Genomic DNA, 25573 nt, shown 5'->3' on the forward strand with positions numbered 1-25573 from the left:
TACAGCCAGAAAATGGGAGGAATTGCGTTATGAAGCCTGAGAGTGTGAATTTTTCTTCACCCTGTGTATGACTATTACATGTGGAAAGAATATCCAATCTGGAAGAAGCTGCTTCACTCACTGTGAGATAGAGTTGTATTTCGGAGGAAAAGCCAGTCTTCCAGTTGTACTGAAGAAGACAGAGTTTTGATGGAAAACAAACTGTTTGGTTGGACATAATGTGGGTAAATGCTGACTGTGTGGACTGATGATGCAGCAGCATGACGAACAATAAAAGCTGCTGGTGGAAAAGGCAGTTGGCTCATTCATTTACATGCTGGAACAATCGGCAGGCTTGTACCAAATGCTTTGTTGCTGTTTACATCAAAGGTTCATAGACTCTTTGCTTCCGTAAATCGAAAAGGACTTCACTGTAATATTGGATGATGCACAGTATCACTCCATTCAGTTAAATAAAAGCACTACATCAAACAGCAGGAAGAGTGGTATAGTGGATTGGCTAGAGAACAATGGCACAGGTTCATCTGATAGGGAAATTATAATGGCAGAACTGCTGCAAATCATGAAAAAGCACCAATTGTGTAGTATCATTTATGAGATTGACCAAATTGCAGAAGAACATGGTCATAGATTGTTGCACCTTCCACCATATCACGCCATTCTCAATTTTAATGCAACAGAAATTATGTGGGCTCAAGAGAAATTATACATTGCAGACAGAAATTAAAGAATTAAATTAAAAGGTGCTTAATTTTTAGCGTGTGACGCACTGGGAAGTGTTACTCCCTCAAGATGGGACAATACTGTCAAACAAATATGGAAAAGTTAATAAGATAAGGCGATGATATCAGCAGCAGCAATGGCGAAGATAGTGACAGTAACATAAGAGATGGGAACAATGATGACACTTTCTTTGAAGACTGAGGAGTCAACCTTCTTACCTAAAATGCAGGCAAGAAATGGTTCTATGCATAAAATATGTATCAAAATACTGAAGCATCATAATATTTAATTTTTCTCAACACATACTTCCAAAATTTTTATTTTTTAATTATGAAGAGAGCATGTTTTGATTCCCTGATGTTATTAGTGTTTTTTCACGCTTCAGTAACATGGCACTGCAACAGCTCTAAACTTTTTGGGTGCGATATTCGCAGAGGTGCAACCAACAAGTGTAAGAAGAAACAGCCACACAGCAGCACTGGCAACGTAGCTACCAGCTGTCAGGGATGTCCTTTCAGCAGTTCAACTATAGATTTGAGTCTTGTTATTCTACTTGAGCTTCCTTTAGTACCTGCTTTTACTTATTTATTTATTTTATTATTGCTGTGTACAATAAGTAAAGTAGTCATCAACCTGAAGATTGTTTTGAATGCCACAGTGATTTACTAAGCATGGTCCTGTTGGAGGTAGTATTCCACTGGCTTCTCCAACCTTTGATCTGATGAACCCAGCCAGTTATAGGTGGACCTACAATTTAATGTGGATTCCAAACCACGGTACAGCTCGGCATTATTCACATCAACAAATATTGCCAGAGGCGAAATAGTGATAAACGAAAGATAAAAATCCTAGGACTGACACGGGATCGAACACGAGACCTTTGGATTTGTAGTCTGGTAATTTACCAATGAGCCACAGTATATCCCAGAATATCCTCCATACTCCTCCCTTTAGAAACACGTACTTCCTTATTCTACCTTTGGAATTGTAGTGTGGTACTTTACCATTGAGCTACAGTATATCCCAGAATATCCTCCCTACTCCTCCCTTTAGTAACATGTATTTTCTGATTCTAATTCTATTTGGTATTCATTTTTCAACTGAACTTCTAGTTACCCTGGTATATCCCATCTGATATAATTTCCTCTTTCATCTTCTTACCCCACCTTCAGGTCCTGGAGTTCTGCAATTTATTTTCCATAAGCAATGGAGTAGCAGAAACAGTTGAGCATGAGAGCATGATAATCCATTATCACACTCAATACTGACTGCCATGGAGCAGGTCATTGTTTTAAGTACACGATTATATTTTAATTTGGATAATGATTTAGTATTCTCCCCCAGTTACTGGCCATGATGTTCTGGCAGGTAGAGCCTGGACTCCAGCCCTCAAGTCTAGGGTTCAATCCCAGACAGGGGTGAGGACTACTACTTGTTCCAGTCCTTCCACGATGGCCCCAAGTCCTCTCAACCTGCTATCATATGAGTACCAGGGATCCAACCTGGAGGTTAAAGGCAAACAGGGTGATGAGCCTGCAGTCTTCCCCCGTGGTGACGAGAGGTGTGCTCTCTGTAAGCTTAGTCACAGAGTTGAGCCACATACTTAACCCTTATTCTGCTTCGAACAGAGGCGGGTGACAAAGGATCACTATTGTCTGTTTACAAGACAGGTGTCACTGGTATTCGGTTACAATTGTAAAATTTTTTCCAGTTCATTTCAGAGTTGGTATAGCAACCAGTATGTATGACATGAAGAGACAAGCCTTGGTTGCAGTGTTAATATTCTTTCATATTATTTCCCAATGACACGTTTCACCTTTATTTAGGCATCTTTGGTCTGGCTGATATTTGGTAACAAAAGGTACATGGGATACTGCGCATAAAATAGACTAGCACGTAAATGCACCCTGTCAACGCTTTAAAAACATTGCATGGTGTCCTTGTTACGGCGTGTGACGCAGTCCAATGCAAACCAAACAGTGTAATGTCTGCAGCCAGAATATGCACTACATCTCCGGCATGTTTATGATGTAAAGATTTATTGTAGGCATGATCCCATTTGGTTTGCACTGGACTTCACAGCATGCTATAATAAGGACACTCCACACTGGTTTTAAAGCTTTGACAATGTACATTTACTAGCTGGGATATTTTATGCATGGTATACTATGCACCCATTGCTAAAAAATATCGCCAATAAAGTTGAAACATGTCATTGGGAAATAATAAAAAAGTATCTTAACACTGCAACCAAGAATGATTGTCTCTTCATGCCGGTTAAAATTGTCGGCTGCATGTTCTTGGGAAAAGAATCTGCAGTAGATTATTGTCAAGAGTGAAGGTAATTTGTGTGTAAATTCTTCATATTATTATTACAGGGTTCTCACCATGTTCTGGGGCCTTTGTAAGTTTTAGCATTTTCAGATGCTTTTCAACACCATTACAATGGTTACTCTTTTATTCATATTTGCAGTAAGACAAGTGAAAAGTAGCTCCATTCTGTGATCTTCTTTTGTAAAGGAACATTTGAAGAAAGAATTAAACATTTAAGCTCCTGTCCAGCTAATATCTACTTTGGCGTCTTATTTGTCAAATTTTTGTGCTACAGGCATAACAGCCTTAATATATGACCAAAATTGTGATAACATTTTACTGGCTCCCTAGTAGCCAAGTTTGTTTCAGTTAATATCTGCAGCTTTATTCTTTGCTTTGTACATACAGTATAACCCCACTTTTACGTTCCCAGAATTAACATTTTCCCTCTGCTAACCCCCCGTTAACGACATTTTCTATCACTCCTGTCAAATTTCCTATGTACACAATGTTTTCTCATCCGATTTTATGCCTACAATCTATAATTTCCTCCCGATTTACACATTATGAAAAATTGTTTGTGGAGAAAAACCTACCGGCAAATGATGCTGGCATGATGTTGGCTGCCGAGTACTGTTTAAAAGCATTACGTGGTCAAATTTCTTAACATCTCAGGGCACTTTACTTAGCAGATTTGAACCGGTAAATGTGTAAAAGTTGGAATAATTCGTGCCATGTCTCTTGCTGCTGCCAAGCTATACTAGAAGTGGTGGCTCATGGGAGAAGCTAGGTTCATTACGTAAAGAAATAATGACTAGTCACAATCATTTCCAAATTGTCTCTACTGCGCAATATGCAGTTTTATGATTGTTGTGAATCATCATGAAATCTATGTCGAACCATATTTAGCATGATTAATCATTTGGCCACTTGTAACACTAGTTGACATCATCACTCACTTCGCGTTACTCAAATGTTTTTGGCTTAAACACAGTGACAATTATGTACTTTTTCATTCTTGTTTTCAAGAGCACTGTAATTTTTTGTGATGTTACACAAACAAAGAATGTGAGTTATAGTTTGTATGTGTGTGGTTTTCTAGATAAATGAGGAAGCACAGCACCTGATAACCTCAAAAAGATGACTACAGTGCAAGCAACACAGAAGAATGCATATGCATGCTTATGTAGATATTTGCACTTGACAAAGAGAGAAATATTCTCGAAACGCATCATGCTAAGCATGAAAAAAATACATAACAGGTGCAGTATTTCATTATTGCAGTATTTCATTATTTAAATAATGAATGGCAGCTGCAGTCTTTCCAAAAACATTGGTTATGACGTATAAAATACAGTCAAATGTTTCTGCTTCCCAGACAGTTATCAGTTCCAGTTACATCAGCAGTTTTTATCAGATAATAAACCTTTATTAGATAACAGACAAGTCCCTGACAATTATTTTGATGCCTATTGTGTATATATATTATACATAAAAAGCAAAAATGCAAGTGGATACTGTATACATAACCTTTACAGCTTATAACGTTATTTACCACATTTTACATTTTCCCGCATTTTACACCATTTTTTTGAAGTTCCTTGAAAAGTGTAAAAGTGGGGTTTCATTGTATTATGCTAATTTTGTTTCTTAAAAGGCTTACAATATTGGTTGTTTAACAAAGTGGTTTCAACTGTTTAATTTTTCTGTAGGTAAAATTTTTTCTCTAACCTGAGCAACTATTAGCTTCAACTTGACCTACAAAACACAACCATAATTAAATGAATCTAGCATTTGTCTGAAAAATGAAGTAACCTTTTTTTTATCCACTTTACTGTAGATTTTTCTATTTATTCTTGTAGCACTTTGCACCACAGTGACCACTGTTGCTGAAAGAAAATTATTACCACTGATTCCAGATCTTGTGCGAACATCCTCAAAGAAGCCTACTTGTTGGTAACAAAATTTCCATCCTGGTTCCACAGAATCTGATTTTGGTAATTTTTATGTACGCTTTTGGTAATTTCTCAGGAAATTTAGTATTTGACTATAATTTAGGGTATAAAGAAACAGCCAGAAACTGTCATCCTAGCAGTACCTGAGAGACAGAAATCGTTGCTGACTGGCCTTGGCCTTTGCCCGATTCCATTTGGTTGCTGCAGGCCAAGTGCAGCTTCCTCTGCTGTCAGCACCCCAACAACGGTCTTCACGACAAATTCATCAACCTATTTACAAACAACAGAAAAGTATAATAGCACAGTGCTTGTCTTTACACCAAGTTTCTTTGCCAAGTCAATAATATAACTTAACAGCTTCATAATGCTATTTTCCAACTTACTAGAGTCACATGAAATTATGTACAAACTCAATCATGTCAACACACTTACATGTATTGCATGAGATATTGTGTTGAATAGTACAACTTCAGTAACTTGTACTTAAGATTACATCCAAGTTCATTTGTGTAAGCATAAAAGGTCATAGATTTTCCTCTAAGATTCTATAGTTATCTTAAGATATTTCAAGGGTTTTACACAAGCAACTTTTAACACCAATGGAAACAAGAACTGTGCAGTATAAAATTTTTACAGACAAGAGTTTGGTTGTAATACAAGATGCATCGAGTACTGCATTCCACCTATTACCAACATAAACAAAAAATTCACTTAACTAGAGTGATATCTAACACACAGTTATATGCAATACCCACATCATGTCAAAATAGGGCAATGGTTATACTACCTGCCACAATATAATTTTAATATCAAAGAGCTTTGTCTAGTATTTTGCATTGATGAGGATCTCCTCACTGTGTGTGTGTGTGTGTGTGTGTGTGTGTGTGTGTAAAACAAAGAGTGTATGTGAACTATTCTTACTACTCAAATGTCCCAGTGAAACTGTAAACCAATATTAACTAATACTGCCACATAAACAGCAGGTAAAAATCCTACAACATTTCAGTATTATAAGATACATCCCCAAATATACCTGGTTACAGAGAAATCTACAAGGTCTACACAATAAAGAAGCTTTCAGTAACAGTTACAAATTACATAACATTAACTTTAAAAGTTTAGGTGTCACCTCACTCCTATCTGACACTGCATATTTACCGTACATTCAATCTATATCACTGAGTCAATAGGAAACAGCAGCAGAGGAGCTTTGTCTGGCATTATAAGCCACATTATGGAGAACCGTCTAATGTAAAACATAATCATCCACACACTCATAAATAATAATAATGACAAAAAAGTATGAGCCAGAAGTGTATTAGATAACTTGCCAAGCAGTCTGTCACACATCAGTTGGTCATACAGGAGACAAACAGCAATCTGAACACCAGCTAGATATATGTTTATGACAACCTGGCAATGTAGCAGTTGAAGCTTTTTGGAATTTTGACGAACAATGGATGATGCAAGATGATGAGAAAGACGTGTAATTTCTGGAAGACAGATATAAAAATATAAATTAAATTGGAAATGCAGATAGCCTTATTAGCCATGACTCAAAAAACCACCTCAAACACACAGGACCCTGTCTTCTGCTTGCCTAAGGAACACTGATGGTTAGAAGCAGAATTCATTGATCAAAATGAGTAGACTGAAGAACAAGGTGGACCCAGAAAAATACTGAGGAATTGGACAGATCAATAAAGAGGTACATGCAGTACTAGGGTGTAAATCTGGCATGGAACAACTGGTCTGCCACTGTCATCGGTGAAAGGAGTGGAAGATGATCATAGGTGCAAAATCAGTACACCAAATTATGACAACTCAATCTGATGACAAGCTGCACCATATGAACGGATGCTTGGTTAACAGTGCAAAGTTTCATTTGAGGAGGGATGACAATCAATGATGCATGAAGTCTGTGACAATCACACATCACAGTGAGACAAAGATGCCAACAGGCAAAAGACTGCAACATGCAAGAATTCAAAGTTCTCTCAACTGCGAAAAACTCTGCAAATAACAGAAACGAACTTGTTGGCTATCAACTTAATACACTGGGACGCCTTATCAATGTATGAAGAGTATATCTAATATGCTACCAGGGCTAAATACTAAGCCCATCCAGAAAATTTTCTCTCTGAAGCACCTAAGGAGGCCAGAAGGAAGCCATGCCAATTCATCACACAAAAACTATTTAAAGAAAGAAAAAGAATAACCCCTGCAATAATTATTAGCAGCAAAAACACAACTGTATTGCTACAGAAAGTGAGCAACCTGAAATGCCTTTGAAGAGAAGATACAAAGTTAAATACAATGAAAATTCAGGATAGACGGAATTCACAGGAGATACACACTTTTCCAAAAATCCACACTTTTCCAAAAATCTGGTCTATGGAATGAAATCAGGAAAAGGTAACCACTAAACCACAGTGGATCGCTATGTGGAGTACAGAAATACACTCCTGGAAATTGAAATAAGAACACCGTGAATTCATTGTCCCAGGAAGGGGAAACTTTATTGACACATTCCTGGGGTCAGATACATCACATGATCACACTGACAGAACCACAGGCACATAGACACAGGCAACAGAGCATGCGCAATGTCGGCACTAGTACAGTGTATATCCACCTTTCGCAGCAATGCAAGCTGCTATTCTCCCATGGAGACGATCGTAGAGATGCTGGATGTAGTCCTGTGGAACGGCTTGCCATGCCATTTCCACCTGGCGCCTCAGTTGGACCAGCGTTCATGCTGGACGTGCAGACCGCGTGAGACGACGCTTCATCCAGTCCCAAACATGCTCAATGGGGGACAGATCCGGAGATCCTGCTGGCCAGGGTAGTTGACTTACACCTTCTAGAGCACGTTGGGTGGCATGGGATACATGCGGACGTGCATTGTCCTGTTGGAACAGCAAGTTCCCTTGCCGGTCTAGGAATGGTAGAACGATGGGTTCGATGACGGTTTGGATGTACCGTGCACTATTCAGTGTCCCCTCGACGATCACCAGTGGTGTACGGCCAGTGTAGGAGATCGCTTCCCACACCATGATGCCGGGTGTTGGCCTTGTGTGCCTCGGTCGTATGCAGTCCTGATTGTGGCGCTCACCTGCACGGCGCCAAACACGCATACGACCATCATTGGCACCAAGGCAGAAGCGACTCTCATCGCTGAAGACGACACGTCTCCATTCGTCCCTCCATTCACGCCTGTCGCGACACCACTGGAGGCGGGCTGCACGATGTTGGGGCGTGAGCGGAAGACGGCCTAACGGTGTGCGGGACCGTAGCCCAGCTTCATGGAGACGGTTGCGAATGGTCCTCGCCGATACCCCAGGAGCAACAGTGTCCCTAATTTGCTGGGAAGTGGCGGTGCGGTCCCCTACGGCACTGCATAGGATCCTACGGTCTTGGCGTGCATCCGTGCGTCGCTGCGGTCCGGTCCCAGGTCGACGGGCACGTGCACCTTCCGCCGACCACTGGCGACAACATCGATGTACTGTGGAGACCTCACGCCCCACGTGTTGAGCAATTCGGTGGTACGTCCACCCGGCCTCCAGCATGCCCACTATACGCCCTCGCTCAAAGTCCGCCAACTGCACATACGGTTCACGTCCACGCTGTCGCGGCATGCTACCAGTGTTAAAGACTGCGATGGAGCTCCGTATGCCACGGCAAACTGGCTGACACTGATGGCGGCGGTGCACAAATGCTGCGCAGCTAGCGCCATTCGACGGCCAACACCGCGGTTCCTGGTGTGTCCGCTGTGCCGTACGTGTGATCATTGCTTGTACAGCCCTCTCGCAGTGTCCAGAGCAAGTATGGTGGGTCTGACACACCGGTGTCAATGTGTTCTTTTTTCCATTTCCAGGAGTGTATATAACACAAAACAGCATTCACTCTAGCTTTTGAGCAGAAACTCTTTCTAGCAACAGTGTACCCATGCACACACACAGCTGTTGTGGCTTCGAACACAATGAAAAGCACAGTTAAAAGAAATCCACAGTTTATTTGGTCATGGGGTGACAGCACAACAGTTATAGATTAGAGACATGTGCAATCAGATGACTTAATACAGACATGTTGACACGTACAGCCTGACAGGTACAGGCTAGAGACAAGTACAGGCAGCTGACAGACACAGACTACTGGCGGGTGCATGGACAGTGCTGCAGGAGTCATATCTACTGCAGTGTATACCCAACATACAATGTAAGGAAACGTGGTGGGCCTCTAATGACCAATAGTCAAAAGTGTCTAAGAAAGGTTCAGCAAAGGCAATAAGGATTCTGTCCCAAGGTAGCAAGGGTGCCAATGAAGGGAGAAAAAACAGTGTGCAGTGACTAATGTAGGTTGTGGCAGGTTGCAACTGAGACTAGAAGCAGCTGTTTGTAGCTTACCAGATGGCACTAGATGGAAGCCAATGATAGGGAGCCCAGCCTTGCATATGGTAGTGAGCTGAGGAGCGAAACAGGCTCAGGCGTCCACATGCAGCTCTCCCATGTTGCATGAAGCAAGAGGGGCAAGACAGAAGTGGCGCACAGTGCCCTTGTTGTTGCTGCTGTCAGAGTTGTCCACTGTGGCAGGTTTCTTGGTTGGAACCACAGTGGGTTCCTCTTCCCTCGGTAGGCTTGTAGCAATGCGCCGATGTGATCCACAAACAACGACAACACTGCCCCCCCCCCCCCGCCCCCACTACAATTAGAGGGAGCAGAAAACAGTGCTCAGTGACAAATCCCAACAAGAAAGATAGCACTGATGAACATTGATGTGCGTTAGACAGTAGATGGCATCCCGAACTAATGAGACAGAGACTGATGCAGCGCACTGTGGCACAAAAAAAAAAAAATTTGCAGAAAACAGCTAGATAGGGTGCATGAGCAAGCAGAGGAACACAGTGAGCTACACATGAGAGAAAAGTGCAATGAAGCTGGGGCTAAGGAGGAGGTTAATTGACACAACAATGAAGAGGCGAGGCCAAGTCCTGAAAAGGAGGCCAACAAACTAAGAAGAGGAGGCAGATCCTGAAAAAATGAAGTCATTGAATAGAACAGGGAGACCGACCCGGAAAATGAGGCCAAAGAAGAGAATAAGGAGGCTGAACTGGAAAAAGGATGCCAACCAACAGAACAACAAAAAAGAGGGAGGCCATTCCGAAAAAGGAGGTCACAACAAATACAAAGTATCACCAGCAGTTGTGTCCATTTCACAAAATGCGACAAAGTGGTGGCAGAGCTGTTGCCAGAAGTTTGTCAAACTGCAGCAGACTAGTCAGACGGTGGAATACTGTGATAGTACAGAGGAGCCGCCAGTGTCAACGTGGCTACAAAGTGGTCGAGGGAGCCTGAACAAATGACTGTTGCAGAAGTGATGAAAACGATCACGGAAGTTATACACATGAAAGTTCCTTAGTGGAGCACACAAACGATCTATAGTGGAGCCCGAAAGTTTGACTTGTCGGCACGTGCACTATATGGCAGACGAGAAGAGAGGAAACAACTGCAAGAATGAACACATGTGAGAAACAGACTGATCACCACTTACGGTGTAGCTTGGAACATAATGAAAAAGGTGGTTACACGAAATCCAGACAGTTATAGGTCATGGGGTGACATCAAACACAGCAGGTACAGACTAGAGACGCTTGTAATCAGATGACTAATACAGACACGTTGGTGCATACAAAAAACAAGTACAGACTAGCGACAAGTATAGACAGTGACAGATTCTTAAATATACCGAGGTGAGTTAGAAATTCCTACACTCCTTCAACATATCCTTTTACACATTACAATAACAGAAATTCCTCTACGAAACATGACGAGCTGTCGAGGAAAAACTATTTCAATTTGTTTTCAAATCTGCTGCCTCTCAGAATTTTTATATCAACAATATATAAAACCATCTGTTGCAGCACTGTGCACCCCTTTTGTGGTCAAGACAAGCTTAATGTGGAATAATGAATGCCACTCTTCCTTCTGATATTGTAATTATGTATATTAATGTTCCTTTTCAACTGCAATGGATTGTTTACAACAAACTTCAAGAGGGAAAAAATATACTGTGAAGCAGTAGCCAGAAGCATGCTGAATAAAAACAGCAGCATTTGTTTAAGTTGGGTTGGGTTGTTTGAGGGAAGAGACCAAACAGCGAGGTCATCGGTCCCATTGGATTAGGGAAGGACGGGGAAGGAAATCGGCCACGCCCTTTCAAAGGAACCATGCCGGCATTTGCCTGGAGCGATTTAGGGAAATCATGGAAAACCTAAATCAGGATGGCCAGTCGTGGAATTGAACCATCGTCCTCCCGAACGCGAGTCCAGTGTGCTAACCACTGCGCCATCTCGCTCGGTCTTTTGTAAGTACTTTATTAAAGAGACACTCCTTAAACAGATGTCTACAAGATGATTGTGGGTCACCGCTGTGTATTATTCTCACAGCATATTTTTCAGCAATGAAGACATCCTTTATTAAAAATGAGTTACTTCAGCACATTATTTCATATGACATTATTCAACGAAAATATGCAAAATATGTGAACATAATGATTTGTGTCTCCCCAAGACTTGCAATGACTCAAAGAGCAAGTGTGGTTCAACTAAATAGTTTTAGGAGTTCTAAAATGTGCTTTATCCAGTTTAAATTCTCATGAATATGGACACTTAAATTTTCTGAAGTTTCCATCCTATTTATTATTTCCTCAGCATGTGTTATAAGCACCTCTAAAGGGTGTTTACACCCATGCATCTTGCGGCTTTAGTTGCTGTGTTGTTATAGTCTGCTCCTCGCAGAAGTTGAGGCACTCAGAATGAACACGGGTGCGAAAGGAATCACTCGCACATACATGTTGAGGAAGAGGTATGCAACCTACATGCTTACCTCTACTTCCATGTGAGATAAACATAGTTGCAAGGTGACGAAAAGCAAGGTCGGTCCACAGGTGTAACTGGACCTTAAAAGTGCAGAACTGAATATGTTGTGGCTTTTTAAAATTGATGTATACAAGTGTCACACACAAAACAACTAGTTCTGCTTCTTTCTGTGTTCTTTTGGTTAGATACAACATTATCTGTTGCTTGCCTACAGCACCAGTTTCATAAAACCTCAGTTTATCTAGTAGGATATTGTGGTTCACACAGTCAGATGCCTTAGGTCACAGAAAATACCAAACTGTGCGGTTTTGCTACTTAATGCTTGTAAAATTTGTTAGGTAAACGTGTAAATGGGGTTCTCAGCAGAGCAATTCTTCTGATTTACTGAAGATATTACTGTTACTCAGGTAAGATACTACTGATACTATTCTAGAATACATCACCTTCTCAAAAATTTTGGAAAATAGTGACTGAAGTGAAACAGATTGGTAGTTATTGACATCTCTCCCATCAACTTTCTGATAGAGGAGTTTAACAATGTCATACTTCAATCTCTCTGAAAAACTGGTTTAAGAGAGTGATGCATTACATATTTAAGATAAGACAGGGCTTATTATAACACATCTTTAGTACTCTGTTGGAAACACCATCAAATCCATATGAGCTTTTACTGAGGGAATATATTATTTTCTTTTGGAGATTTGGTTTTTCAATATACAGCAGCGCTTTTTCTCTGGAACTGTTTGTCCCTATATTTCCTACCATATTTAAGAAAGGATTATTAAACACATTTGCTACTTGTGACTCATTTATAGCCCTTCCATTTAAGTCAATAGTGACATTATTCTGTCATTTGGCTGGTTGTCCTGTCTCTTGTTTCACTATGTTTCATACAGCCTTAAGTCTGTTGTCAGAATGATTGATTTCTGACAAAATGTGCATGTTCCTTGATTTTTTAATAGCCCTTCTTAGTAATTTTGAGTGGTTTCTGTAGTGTGCAACTACTGCACGACCTTTACTTGTTCTTGCAAAGAGATTCAATTCTCTTTTCCTTTCACAAGGTTCTTCAGTCTCTCTAATAATCCATGGTCTTTTACATGGCTGTTTAATGACCTTTCTGATTAGATTTTGCGGAAAGCTATTTTCATATAATGATACAATTTATCAAGGAAAAAATTAAATTTCAGCATTTGGTTTAGTATAAATTTCATCCCACGCCATCTTTTGTAACCTATTCTTAAAAACATTTGAGTCATTAATTATACTGATTTCCACTGAGGAGTATCTATACTGTAAGGCAGTATCTCATTTATCCTAAATAACTGTGCATCACGATCATAGAGAGCATTTGTTAATGGGTATACAGTTAATTCCTACTTCGAGCTTTATCAAACAAAACATGGTCTGTTATGGTCCTACTACCTTTATCCACCCATGTTGGAAAATAAATACACCTGAGATTAAATTCTAGGATCCAAATAAGGTTTCCAGATCATTTTTTCTGTCCTAAACATTTTCAAAACTTGTAGTAACCCATACATTACCGCACCTTGGCCGCTACTATTACAGTGTACAACACACAGTTTGAGTAGCACACTGTTCGTCTGCTCCAGACCCCCACCAGAGATTGCCGATTTGGATTCAACTCCCCAGTTGCCTGCAGTCGAGAGCCAATAGCCCTGGCAGGCAAAATGCTCTTTAAATATGTCCGTGCACTCACTCTGGCCCGCAGTCTGTATCTGTCAACTTTCTGTATTTGTCTCTAATCTGTACCTTTTTAGGAATGGCCTCCCTCTTTTCATTGTTCTGTTAGTTGTCTTTCTTTTCAGGAATGGAATTCCACTTTTTGCTGTTTTATTCACTGGCCTCCTTTTCCAGGCCGATCTCCCTGTTCTCTTTATTGGTTTCTTTTTATGAGTCAGCCTCCCTGTTCTCTTCGTTGCCCTCCTTTTCCAGGTCATCATCCCCATTCTGTTCATTCGCTTCATTTTTTAGGCTCTGCCTCCTCTTCTTGGTTTGTTGGCCTCCTATTCAGGACTCGGCCTCTCCTCTTCATTGTGTTGATTAGCCACCATCTCACGCCCAGCTTCACTCTCCTTTTTTCTGATGTGTAGTTCACCCTTTTCTTCTCCTTGCTTGTGCACTGTCATCTTGCCACTTGCTTTGGCTTTTTCCTCATGCCACATTCCACTGCATCGGTCTCTGTCTCACTGTTTCAGGAAGCAATCCACCACCACCCAGCCCCCAACAACATCGTTCGTCAGTGCTATCATTCTGTTGGGATCCATCACTGAATGCTGTTTTCTGTTCTCTCCAGTTGAAGTGGGTTGGACGGACAGTGCTGTTGTTCGTGGATCATGTCGGTGCATTGCAAACAAACCTGCCGGATTATGAGAAACCCGCTGCAGACACTGGTGATACTTTGTTCTTGTTGTGACCTCGTTTATGGGAATGGCCTCCCTCATTTTTGTTGTTCTGTTGGTTGACCTCTTTTTCAGGAATGGTCTTCTTTTTGCTTTTCTGTTCACTGATCCCCTTTAAAGTTTAGCCTCCCAGTTCTCTTCTTTGGCCTCCTTTTCCAAGTCAGCCTCCCCATTCTGTTCGGTGGCTTGATTTTTCAGGATCTGCCTCCTCTTCTTGATTTGTTGGCCTTCTTAGGCCCAGATTCAACTCTCCTTTGTAATCATGTGTAGTTCACTGTTTTCTTCTCCTTGCTCGTGCACCCTCTTGTGTCGACTTTTTACTCGTGCTGCACTCCACTGCATCTCTGCCTCATTGGTATGGGATGCCATCCACCGCCTAACACCTGTTGATGTTGTTCATCAGTGCTATCTTTCTTGTTGGGGTTTGTTGCTGAACATTGTTTTCTGCTCTCTTCAATCGAAGTGGGGAGGCAATGTTGATGTTGTTTGTGGATCACATTGCCGCATAACCACAAACCCACTGGGTTATAGGAACATGCTACGGTCCCAACCAAGAAATATCGTCACAACGAACAACTCGATCAGCAGCAACGACAAGGGCACCGTGCACCACTTCCGTCCTATCAAATCTTGCTTCGTGCAACATCAGACAGCTGCTTGTGGACATCTGAGCCTGTTTCACTCCTCAGCTCACTATTGTTTGACTGGGCTCCCTATTGTAGGCTCCCATCAGATGCCGTTTGGTAAGCTACAAACAGCTTCTCCTAGTCTTGGCCGCAACCTACATTAGACACTGCACACTGTTTTTTTCTCCCTTGGATGGCACCTTTACGAGCACCTCCAGGCACCTTATGCATCTTTACAAGCATCTCCAGCACTTTCACAGGTGCCTTGATGCACCAGTGTGGGTGCACCCTACCTTCCTTCAGGCACCTCCAGCAACTTCACGGGCACGTTTAGGCATCTCTACCACTGACATGGGTGCCTCAGCCTGCCACAGTTGTCTCCTGCACCCATGCAGGCACCTCCAAACCAGCTGCAGGCACCTCCTGCACCTACATGGACACCTGTTACCTATGCAGGTGCCTCCTGCATAGGTAACATAGGGTCCTCCCTTACTGATGATGTAAATATTTTATCAAAGGCCAAACTCCTTAAACAGATGTCTAGAACATGATTGTGGGTAGCTCCACATATTCTTATTAAAGTAAATTTCTGAGTCATGAAGACGTCATTTCTTAAAGATGAGTTACCCCAGCACAGTATTCCACTGACATTATTGAAAGAAAATATGTAAAATGTGTCAACTTACTCACCACAAGTGTTTGTGTGTGTGTGTGTGTGTGTGTGTGTGTGTTGTCGTCTGTGTGAATGCGTGTAGTAACCATATGTTATTACACCTTCGCTGCCACAACTTCGGTGTGTATCAGGCATTCTGAGTTGCACTCCATTCAGCTGCCCCAGGCCCTCACCAGAGTTCAGTGATTAGGATGTGGCACCTCAGTCACCTCCAGGCAAGAGCCAGTGGCCCCTCTGGTGAGTAAAATGTTCTGTATATGTCCATGCACCAGCTCCAGCTAGCATTCTGTACCTGTCTGACAACTGTCTATACTTGTCTCTGGCCTGCACCTGTCAGTCTGTACATGTCTGTATTTGTCATTTGATTGCAAGTGTCTCTAGTCTGCAAATGTCCTATATGATGTCATCCCATGACCTAAAACTGTTGAGCTGTCACTCCATGACCAAATAAATTGAGGAATTCTTGTAACCACATTTTTCACTGTGTTCCAAGCCACAACAAAATCTGCACTGAAATCATAACAGACTATTAACAGCTTGCTGCTATCTGACAGATTGCATAGTAAGGAATCCAAATTTCTCATAAGCACCTCAAAAATTCTCATTGTGATTCTACATGCAGTTTACAATTGAAAGTGAACCATTTTTCAGTTTTAATTCACAACCACATACTTCTGTGTGTGATCAATACAGTATCTACTTGTCTCAACATTTTGAACTTGGGTTCTGTCTTAATGTATGAAACAACTCATTCTTTTCCCATATTAGTTCTACATGAGTAAGATGTTTGACTACAATCTTTTATATTTAACTTCTCTACCCCTGTGGTTATGTGGTGCTCAGATAGGCACCGTATGTCTTATCTTTTCAGAGCTCTCTAATTTTCTAAATGGACAAGATACTCTTTTACCACCTCCTTTTTTCGTTTTGGCCATTTAAGGACTACATTAATTTGTGTCAGTTTTTTCCCTTCTGTTCTTTCTCCTTGCCCACTTTATTCTCTCATTCTCATACTTGAACTTTCTTCTCTCTTCTGCCCACGATGATTTTGTTCTGGGTCTTGTTTTCTCTTGGAAACCTGTGAAAGCCTGGTTCTATTTATTTATTTATTTTAAAGAAGTCACCCCGTTGTGTATCTATGGTTTTTGTATTCCCATTTCTTCCAGATCCCTTTGTACCTCTTGTATCTAACATACTCTGGTTCTCTTTTTCAACAGAAACTCTATTATTTGGCTTGTTAACCTCCTTTGGTCCATTCTAAGGATGTGTTTGAAAAACAGGCTCCTCCTTTTCCTGATGATGTCTGAGATTTTCTCTATCTTGGTATACAGTTCTCAGTTCGCTCATCATCTAAACTGACCATCTTCTGTTCTTCAAGGTCCCAATATCCTCCTGAGAATATATTGTTCCACCAGTTCTAGTCTCTTAAGGACTCCTGTTCTTACTAGATTAAGGGTTTTCTGCTGCATGTAAAGCTACAGAATCGATCACTGTCTGGTAATGTCTAAATTCTGCATTGATCGAAATATTCTTCTTATTGCTGATCTTCATAGTTAGTTTGTATGCTAAATTCATTTTGTTTATTCATCCTCCCATTGGTTCCTTTTCTGTCAGCCCAGTCTTTATTCATTATCTCACGTATTTAAATCTCTCCACCTTTTGGATTCTCCCTCCATCTATTGTCATCCATTTAGCAGCTGCCTTGATGATTGTCATATATTGCATTTTCTTGATGGAGATCTGTGACCCTGCTTTGGCCACTTGTCTCTGTAGCTGCGTGGTTTGGTTAACCACCCCTTCTAATGATTCTGACAATATCACAATATTGTCTGTGAATGCTAGACAATCTACCAGTAGTCCTTTTTTCTTGCATCCCAGTTGTACTCCATCCACTCCTTTCATTTCTCATCACCACTCCCTAATCACCTTATGAAGTACATAGTTACAGAGCAAAGGAGAGAGAGAGTGTCTCCCTGTCTCACTCCAGTTGTAATCTTGAAATCCTCTGAACTTGATCATGGATATTGTAATGATTAAGTTCTGTTTAAACAGTCCACTGGATTTTCATTCCAAACTCATCTCCCCTAAAATTTGGAACAGTATTTATCTATTTATTGAATCATAAGCTTTCTTGAGGTCTACAAATGTGAGCATGAACTTTCTGCCCCTGTTTTCTCAATATATGATTACCAGTTTTAGATTCAAATTTGTTCTGCGCATGATGTCCCCTTCCTGTAGCCTCTGTGGTACTCATCAGTTTGTGTATTTATAATGTAAGTGGAAAGATAAAAATCTATTGACCAAGTGGCGGCAGGAGAACACACTTATAAAAAAGGCTTTATGTATGCAAGCTTTTGGAGTCAGTGGCTCCTTCTTCTGGCAGAAGGGTTGATGGGGAAGGAAGAGGGGTAAAGGAAAAGGACTAGAGAGGTTTAGGAAAAGGGGTAGAGTTCGGAAAAGTCACCCAAAACCCCGCGTCACGGGGACAGGATGAGAAGGAAAGAGATGCTGCTTTTGACCAACAGCAGGTCCTCTGCTTTCATTTTGATACCGAGAGCAACATATGCTGGACTGTTCCTCCCTTATGGCAACTCATGTCACCGCCACGATGTGCAGGGACCCACCTTGCAGCAGGTGCTCTGCTACATGACCCATGGTTGGCCAACTTATCTCACCCAATAGGTTAGCTAACGAGCTCAACTCCTGTAAATATATTTCTCACAGACTCTTGGTTGTCAATGATGTCATTCTTTTGGACACTCAAGATAGAGGTGCATTGGGTGCTCATCCTGCCAGATATTTGCCAATGGGTATTGGGCTTGCTGCACCGGGACATTGGAGGATGAATGCGCTAGCTTGCCGACATGTGTTCCAGCCAGGGATCGATGGTGAATCAAAGCAATGGTCCATGGCTGCACAGCAAGTGCACGACACCAGGCAGTGCCCACACAGTCTTTCACCTCCCTGCCTACTCCCCCCCCCCCCCCCCCCCCCCCTCACACTCCAGTCTCCCCTGTGACTGCATTCATCTCAATTTTGCAGGCACCCTCTTGGGATCAAAGTGGATGCTCACACTTCACTTAACTCAAAGAGCCCATATGTTGTACGCAAGGTGTCCATCATGACTAATATCACATTCACTACCTTGCTCAGATTTTTGCCACTGAAGGATTTCCTCACACATTGTGTCGTTGATAATGGGCTGCAGTTCAGAACATCTGCCTCCAAAGATTTCTGAGGCCAGTGGTGTAAAGCGCATTTGCGGCCCACAGTGCCACCCTTCCTCAAATGGTGAAGTGGAATGTCTCATTCAGACCTTTAAATAGCAAAAAAATAAAGCTGGGGAGCGGGTCTTACTCCGTTTTTGAGCACTTATTGAATCACATCGACTAATAATTGCAGCACTGCTGAGCTCCTCCACGTTCAGCAACTGCAGATCCTACTTCATCTACCGAATCTACCCTTTTCAAGGCATGATGCCATGCTCTTCAAAGACCTGCCCCCCATTCCTCCCAGGTTACATGCCTGGTGCGGTTGACTGGCCTTGATCCTTCGGGAGTACTGTGGCTTGAACAAAGGTGAAGACAATGGAGACTTATGGGAGGGCAGATTACATCAGTCCAAACACAGTAGGGGCTCGACCACTGCCACCACAACCAGCTCCGGTCTTGAGCGCAAGGCATTGCATCTGCCACCATCTCCTCCACCACCTTCTGGTAACAATGTGGCCCCACAGCCAGAGTCCAGTGTGGCAGCCTACAACTCTGCACTGTTGCACCAGAGATCCCTTTCATTTCCACACTGATTGGTGGCACCTCCTGGCATACCCACAGCCTGCAATGTCCCGCAGCTGCTGGTTGAAGGGACCGGGTCTTCTGCCGTGCCTCCTTTTCATCCCCCACAGCACCATCTGGGGCATTTCCGCCTCTCTGTGCCTGTTTCTGATTCCACAAATGAGACCAACAGAACAGATCCAGAGAAAGTAGAAGAATATTTGGAAGACCTAGAAAGACACTATCCAAGAGTCAAATCAAGAATGTTATCCTGCTTCTTGGACACTTCAGCACACGATTCAGAAGAAGGAAACTTCTGAAACACCATTGGGAACTATCCAGCCAAAGACAGGAATAATCAGAATGGGAATGACTAATGGAAATTTGTAAGAGTTTTGATGTGATAATGAAATACACAGGAGTTAAACACATCGCAAGAAAACAAAAAATGTTGGTATTTCATAACTCTCTACTAGACGAGTTCCAGATCGACCATGTAGTAATATCAAGACATGGAGAGAAAAGAATTCAACTTGTCAAAGTCCCTAGGGCTATATGGCTCCATGGAAGATGAATGCTTGCCAGAGGTAAACGAAGCTGGGTGGCCGTTAGAGGACACAGTCTCGTCGTAGTGCTGCACTCACAGCACATTTTACACGTCTACTTCTGTAGAACCAAATTGAGGAGAAAATCTCCAAGGTCATGGAACATGTCAGTACATGAAATTACAACATAAAAGTAATAGCACATAAAATTAAATTTTTATGAACCCCAAAAAAGACAAAGTTTATGTAAACACAATCAACAATATAACACAAGAATCAGCTTAAGTTTTCAAGAAACTCCTCAACAGAATAGCAGTGATCCATGAGGAAACTCTTCAGTTTCGATTTGAAAGCTTGTGGACAACTGCTAAGAGTTTCGAATTCCTGTGGTACCTCAATGAAAATGGATGCAGCAGTAAACTGCACACCTTTCTGCACAAGAGTCAAGGAAGTGCGATCCAAAACCAGATTGGATTTCTGTCCAGTATTAACTGAGTGAAGCTGCTAATTCTTGGTAATAAGCTGATATTGTTAACAAGAAATGACAGTAAAGAATCCATCACAGGCAGACAGTGTTTATTGGTCATGAGGAACACCCTGTGGCTAAACATGCCTTGGTGCATGGCCAGCGCATCTTGGCACAGAGTCACACCATCCGGGTTATCTGGATACTTCCCACTAACACCAACCTGTCAGAACTCCGGAGGTGGGAACTTGCCCTTCAGTATATCCTCTCTTCTCGTTATCCGCCAGGCCTTAACCTCCGCTAATTTATATAGACACACACACACACACACACACACACACACACACACACACACTGAGAGGCCAATGTCAGAATACACTGACTAATAAACATGGGCCAACCAGAGGTTCATGAACTTACATCACTTATTGCCCAAACTGCACATTTCTGAGCCAAAAATATGCTTTGAGAATGGAAAGAGTTACCCCAAAATATAATTCCATACATCATAAGTTAATGAAAATAAGCAAAGTAGACTAGAATGAAATTTTCACTCCGCAGCAGAGTGTGAACTGATATCAAACTTCCTGGCAGATTAAAACTGTGTGCCGGACCAAGACTCCAACTCGGGACCTTTGTCTTCCGCGGGCAGGTGCTCTACCATCTGAGCTACCCAAGCATGACTTACATCCCATCCTCACAGCTTTAATTCCACCAGTTCTCATCTCCTACCTTACAAACTTCACAGAAGCCCTCCTGCAGACCTTGCAGAACTAGCATTTCTGGAAGAAGGGATACTGCGGAGACATGGTTTAGCCACAGCCTGAGGGATGTGTCCAGAATGAAATTTTCATACTGCAGCGGAGTGCAGAAAACACCCCCCAAGCCATGGCTAAGCCATGTCTTCACAATACCCTTCCTCCCAGGAGAGCTAGTTCTTCAAGGTCGGCATGAGAGCTCCTGTGAAGTTTGGAAAGTAGGAGACAAGGTAGTGGCGGGATTAAAGCTGTACGGACAGGTCAGGAGTTGGTACTGGCGGGATTAAAGCTGTAAGGACAGGTCATGAGTCATGCTTGGGTAGCTCAGATGGTAGAACACTTGCCCACGAAAGGCAAAGTTCCTGATATCGAGTCTCGATCCAGCACATAGTTTTAATCTGCAAGGAAGTTTCAAAGTAGACTACTTTTCATGTCAATCTACCACTTACTTCAGATACCATTTGAATAGTAAAAGTGCCAGCATATGTCTCTGAACAAGATTCTGCATGTGAGCTTTCTATGAAATTTTACTATCTATCTGAACACTCAGAAATTTGAACTGCTCCGTTTCACTAACCATATGCCCATTCTGTGAAATTAAAACATCGGGTTTTGTTGAATTGTGTGTTAAAAACTGTAAAAACTGAGTCTTACTGTGACCGTGACTTAGCGTTAGTTTATTTTCTACAAGCCATAAACTGAACTGCACTATTTGAAAAAGTATCAATGTTGCACACAACAACTTTTACTACCAAGCTATTGGCATCAGAAACATTGTAGAATTGTCTGTAACACTAGAGGGCATAACATTTATATAAATAAGGAACAGAAATGGCCCAAGCACTGATCCTTGGGGCAGCTTGAGCAGAAATGCTCTGAAGTCAGATTTAGGGGACCTATAAACAACAACGATTAGAAGTTTATTTTCACTAAATTCAACTGCACCTGCACAACATTGAAATACCTATTCAGTATAGTGCCATGGTATGTCCACAGACTGAAATGGAATACTGTTTTTTTTAATGTACATGGGCACTCCATCACTCTACAAAGAACTTGAAAGAACAGTCAGCTAATCTGTCTCCTGGTAAAGCAAGACTCTGTAGTAGTAGTAGTAGTAGTAGTAATAGCTTTATTCATCTGTAGATCTCCTTTTACTAGGATATAGGACGTGTCAAAGTATTTACAAATTTAGATCAATTTCAAATAAGCTAACTCGTATACACATATATTTACAAACTTCTAGTTAGAGACTGTCATTACAGTTACTCTGGTATACTTTTTTTTTTTTACAAATAACTTATTAAATAATGTAATGCCACATTGTTCACTCATATTTCACTATCAGTCACTGCACACATTATACACACATTGTTTCATAACACTTCAACCACACACACACACACACACACACACACACACACTGGTGATCTCTGGGCCATTTTCTGTACCACAACTTCCCATTTGCTATCCTGAAAAACTGAGTCAGCATCCCTCCATAATGAGTGACATGTTGAGCTCAGAAAGAGGAAGAAGTGTTAGTATTGTGCCATGCATAGCTTTGGGGTAAGTATTTCTAGAAAGGAAAAAAAAAGAAGGAAAAAAAAACATAAAGTGAAGGTTTTATGTGGAATGTTGGATATTTTATAATAATAATTATTATTATTATTTATTTGTATAATATTTTTTATCAAACCCCTACTGTGTTTTAGCTAAGTAATCCTTCAATGTATAAAATGTATTGCATAACAGGTACTTTTCAGCTGCCTTTTTAAATAAGTGTATTTTTGCAATTTCTTTAATCCCTTTTGGTAATTTATTGTACATTTTTATTCCTTGGTAGAAAATGATGTTTTGAGTTTTATGTTTATTTTTCTTGGTAAATGTAAGTTGAATCTATCTGTTGTTGAATGGTCATGGACAGAGCTGTTTGTGCAGTAATTATCAATGTTATTTTTTATGTTTACAACTGTCTGGTAAATGTATTCACATGGAGCAGTTAAAATCCCGTGTACTGAACAGATCTTTACAATGAGCTCGACTAGTATTTTTGGTTATTATTCTTACGGCTCTTTTCTGGAGTTTGAAAATTCTGTTCATGTTTTGTGCATTTGTTCCCCCAAAAAGAATGCCATAGGTAAGAACTGAGTGTACATATGAATAATATGTAACTAAAAGACACTGCATGTTACACACTGATGATAGGATTCGAAGGGCATAACATGCAGACGACATTCTGTTTACAAGTACCTTTGTGTGTTCACATCACTTTAACTGAGAATCAATATTCATTCCTAGAAATTTTGCATTTGCTACACAGTCTATAGAGGTGCCATCTACATTTAATTTAACATTGTCATTTTTCCTCTTCAAACTGAAATTCATGGCATTAGTTTTCTTTATGTTCAATGTCATTTGATTACTTATTGACCAATCATAAACTTCCTTGAGAGTTTCATTAGCTTTCTCAGCAAGAAGTTCTCTTGTTTTCTCAGTAACTATAACATTGCTGTCATCAGCGAAGAGGATTTTTTCACCATGAGTAACACTACTGGGAAAGTCATTTATGTATATCATGAACAGTATTGGTCCTATTATGCTACCTTGTGGAACCCCTATATTAATGTAGGTTGGTTCTGATAAGTGTTTTACTAAATGTTGGGATCTATTTGAAGTATGTGTTATCTCTACTCTTTGTACCATATCTGTTAGGTATGATTGAAACCAGTCATTAGCTACCCCTCTTATTCCTAATGCTTGTAATTTATTTAATAGAATCTGGTGGTCGACTGTATCAAACGCCTTAGAAAGATCCAAAAATATGCCTGTGACACATTCATTTATATCAAGAACATCAAGTACAACTTTTGCGAATTCTACTATGGCTGGCTTCGTATTTTTGCCACTTCGGAAACCAAACTGTGATTTGCTTAAAAGATTGTATTTATTCAGGTAATTCATTAATCTGTCTTTCATAATTGCCTCTATTATTTTTGAGAATGCTGACAGCAGGGAAATGGGCTGGTAATTTTCTATGTCTTCTGCATTACCTTTCTTAAGCAAAGGTACAACTCTTGCCTGTTTTAACTGCTCTGGAAATGTCCCTGATGTGAAGGATTCATTTATTATATTTGTTAAGGGGCCTTGTATAATCCCTATGCATTGTTTCAGTACACGCATTGGTACTTCATCTAAGCCTAACGACTTTTTATTTTTTAGTTTTTGAATTGTTTTACTGACTTCATTCTCTGTAACATCATTGTATTTAGTGCAACATTATTTACAGGTGTTATATTTATCTGGGGGACTTTTTGCTTCAATTTCTCTGCAATACTTGAAAAATGCTCATTTACATAGTTTGCTAAGTGCTGTGGGTCATTTATTACTTTACCCCCCTCCATTAGTAGCATGTTATTCTGCGTTTGTTTGCCGCCCCCCCCCCTCCCCCCTGGTTCCTTTTTTATAACATCCCACACTGCTTTGCTTTTATTCCCTGCATTATATATTATTTTGTCATTAAATGACTTTCTTGCAGCAATCAGCACCTTCCTATAGATCTTTTTGTATCTACGATAGAAATTTAAGAATTCTGTATCATTGCGAATCTTTTTCATGGAACTGAGGTATTTAAGTGTTTGGGAGGACTTCTTAATACCTGTTGTTATCCATCTGTTTTTGTGGGATGTTGATACAGACATGCATACTTTTGGAAATGCCTTTTCAAAGTTCAATTTAAACAATGTGGAGAATTTCATATTCACATTGGTTTCCTTATACACTTCACCCCAGCATTATTTTCTAGTTCCTTTGAAAAATCTTTTATTTTGATTTCTGATAGATGTCATTTGTAGGCTTGTAGTTTAGGGAATGATTCAATGCCTGACTTTACTGTTGTTATTTGACAGAAATGGTCTGATAATCCGAGATCTTTTACAGCTACATCACATTTTTTCCCTGTCCATATTTGTGGCCACATGGTCAATTACTGATGCAGTCATTGTAGTAACCCTTGTTGCACTATTGACCAATAGGGACTTTGACTGATGTTTATGAGGTTGCTACTAGATTCGTTTATGATATAAGTGTTGATGTTAATGTCCCCACACAGAATTATGTTGACCTTTGTACTTGAAACTTTATCTAGAACTTCTGTTAATTTATTGAAAAAGTGTCCACACTACCACTGGGAGATCTACACACACACAAAATGATTAATTTCTTGGTGATATCACGCCCTGTTAATCAATAGCTGATATTTCAAAGTGTCTGTCTTCACTTAAGGTACTGAGGTCATCTCTTGATTTGAACTGTGTTCCTTTTCTGATATAAATGCATGATCCTCCACCCCTTGAAGTAGTTCTGCAGTAAGAGTTTGCCTTTGCATACAATGATAATATTACATGTTGGATTTCTGTGTCTCTACACCAGTGATCAGTAATAC

The 25573-nt window shown here is 40.8% G+C and overlaps 1 protein-coding gene across 3 annotated transcripts in view; it reads right to left on the reverse strand.

Annotated features, from left to right (window-relative positions):
• The window catches only part of LOC126198955 (3'-5' RNA helicase YTHDC2-like), a 338664-nt gene that overhangs the window by 41960 nt on the left and 271131 nt on the right, over window positions 1-25573 (reverse strand). For all 3 annotated transcript variants that reach the window (XM_049935603.1, XM_049935602.1, XM_049935604.1), the window contains exon 21: window positions 5135-5261. In XM_049935603.1, coding sequence (XP_049791560.1) covers window positions 5135-5261 — 127 coding nt within the window. The remainder of the gene's footprint in view (window positions 1-5134; window positions 5262-25573) is intronic.

This window comes from Schistocerca nitens, chromosome 8, assembly GCF_023898315.1.
Source record: "Schistocerca nitens isolate TAMUIC-IGC-003100 chromosome 8, iqSchNite1.1, whole genome shotgun sequence".
Lineage (NCBI taxonomy): Eukaryota > Metazoa > Arthropoda > Insecta > Orthoptera > Acrididae > Schistocerca > Schistocerca nitens.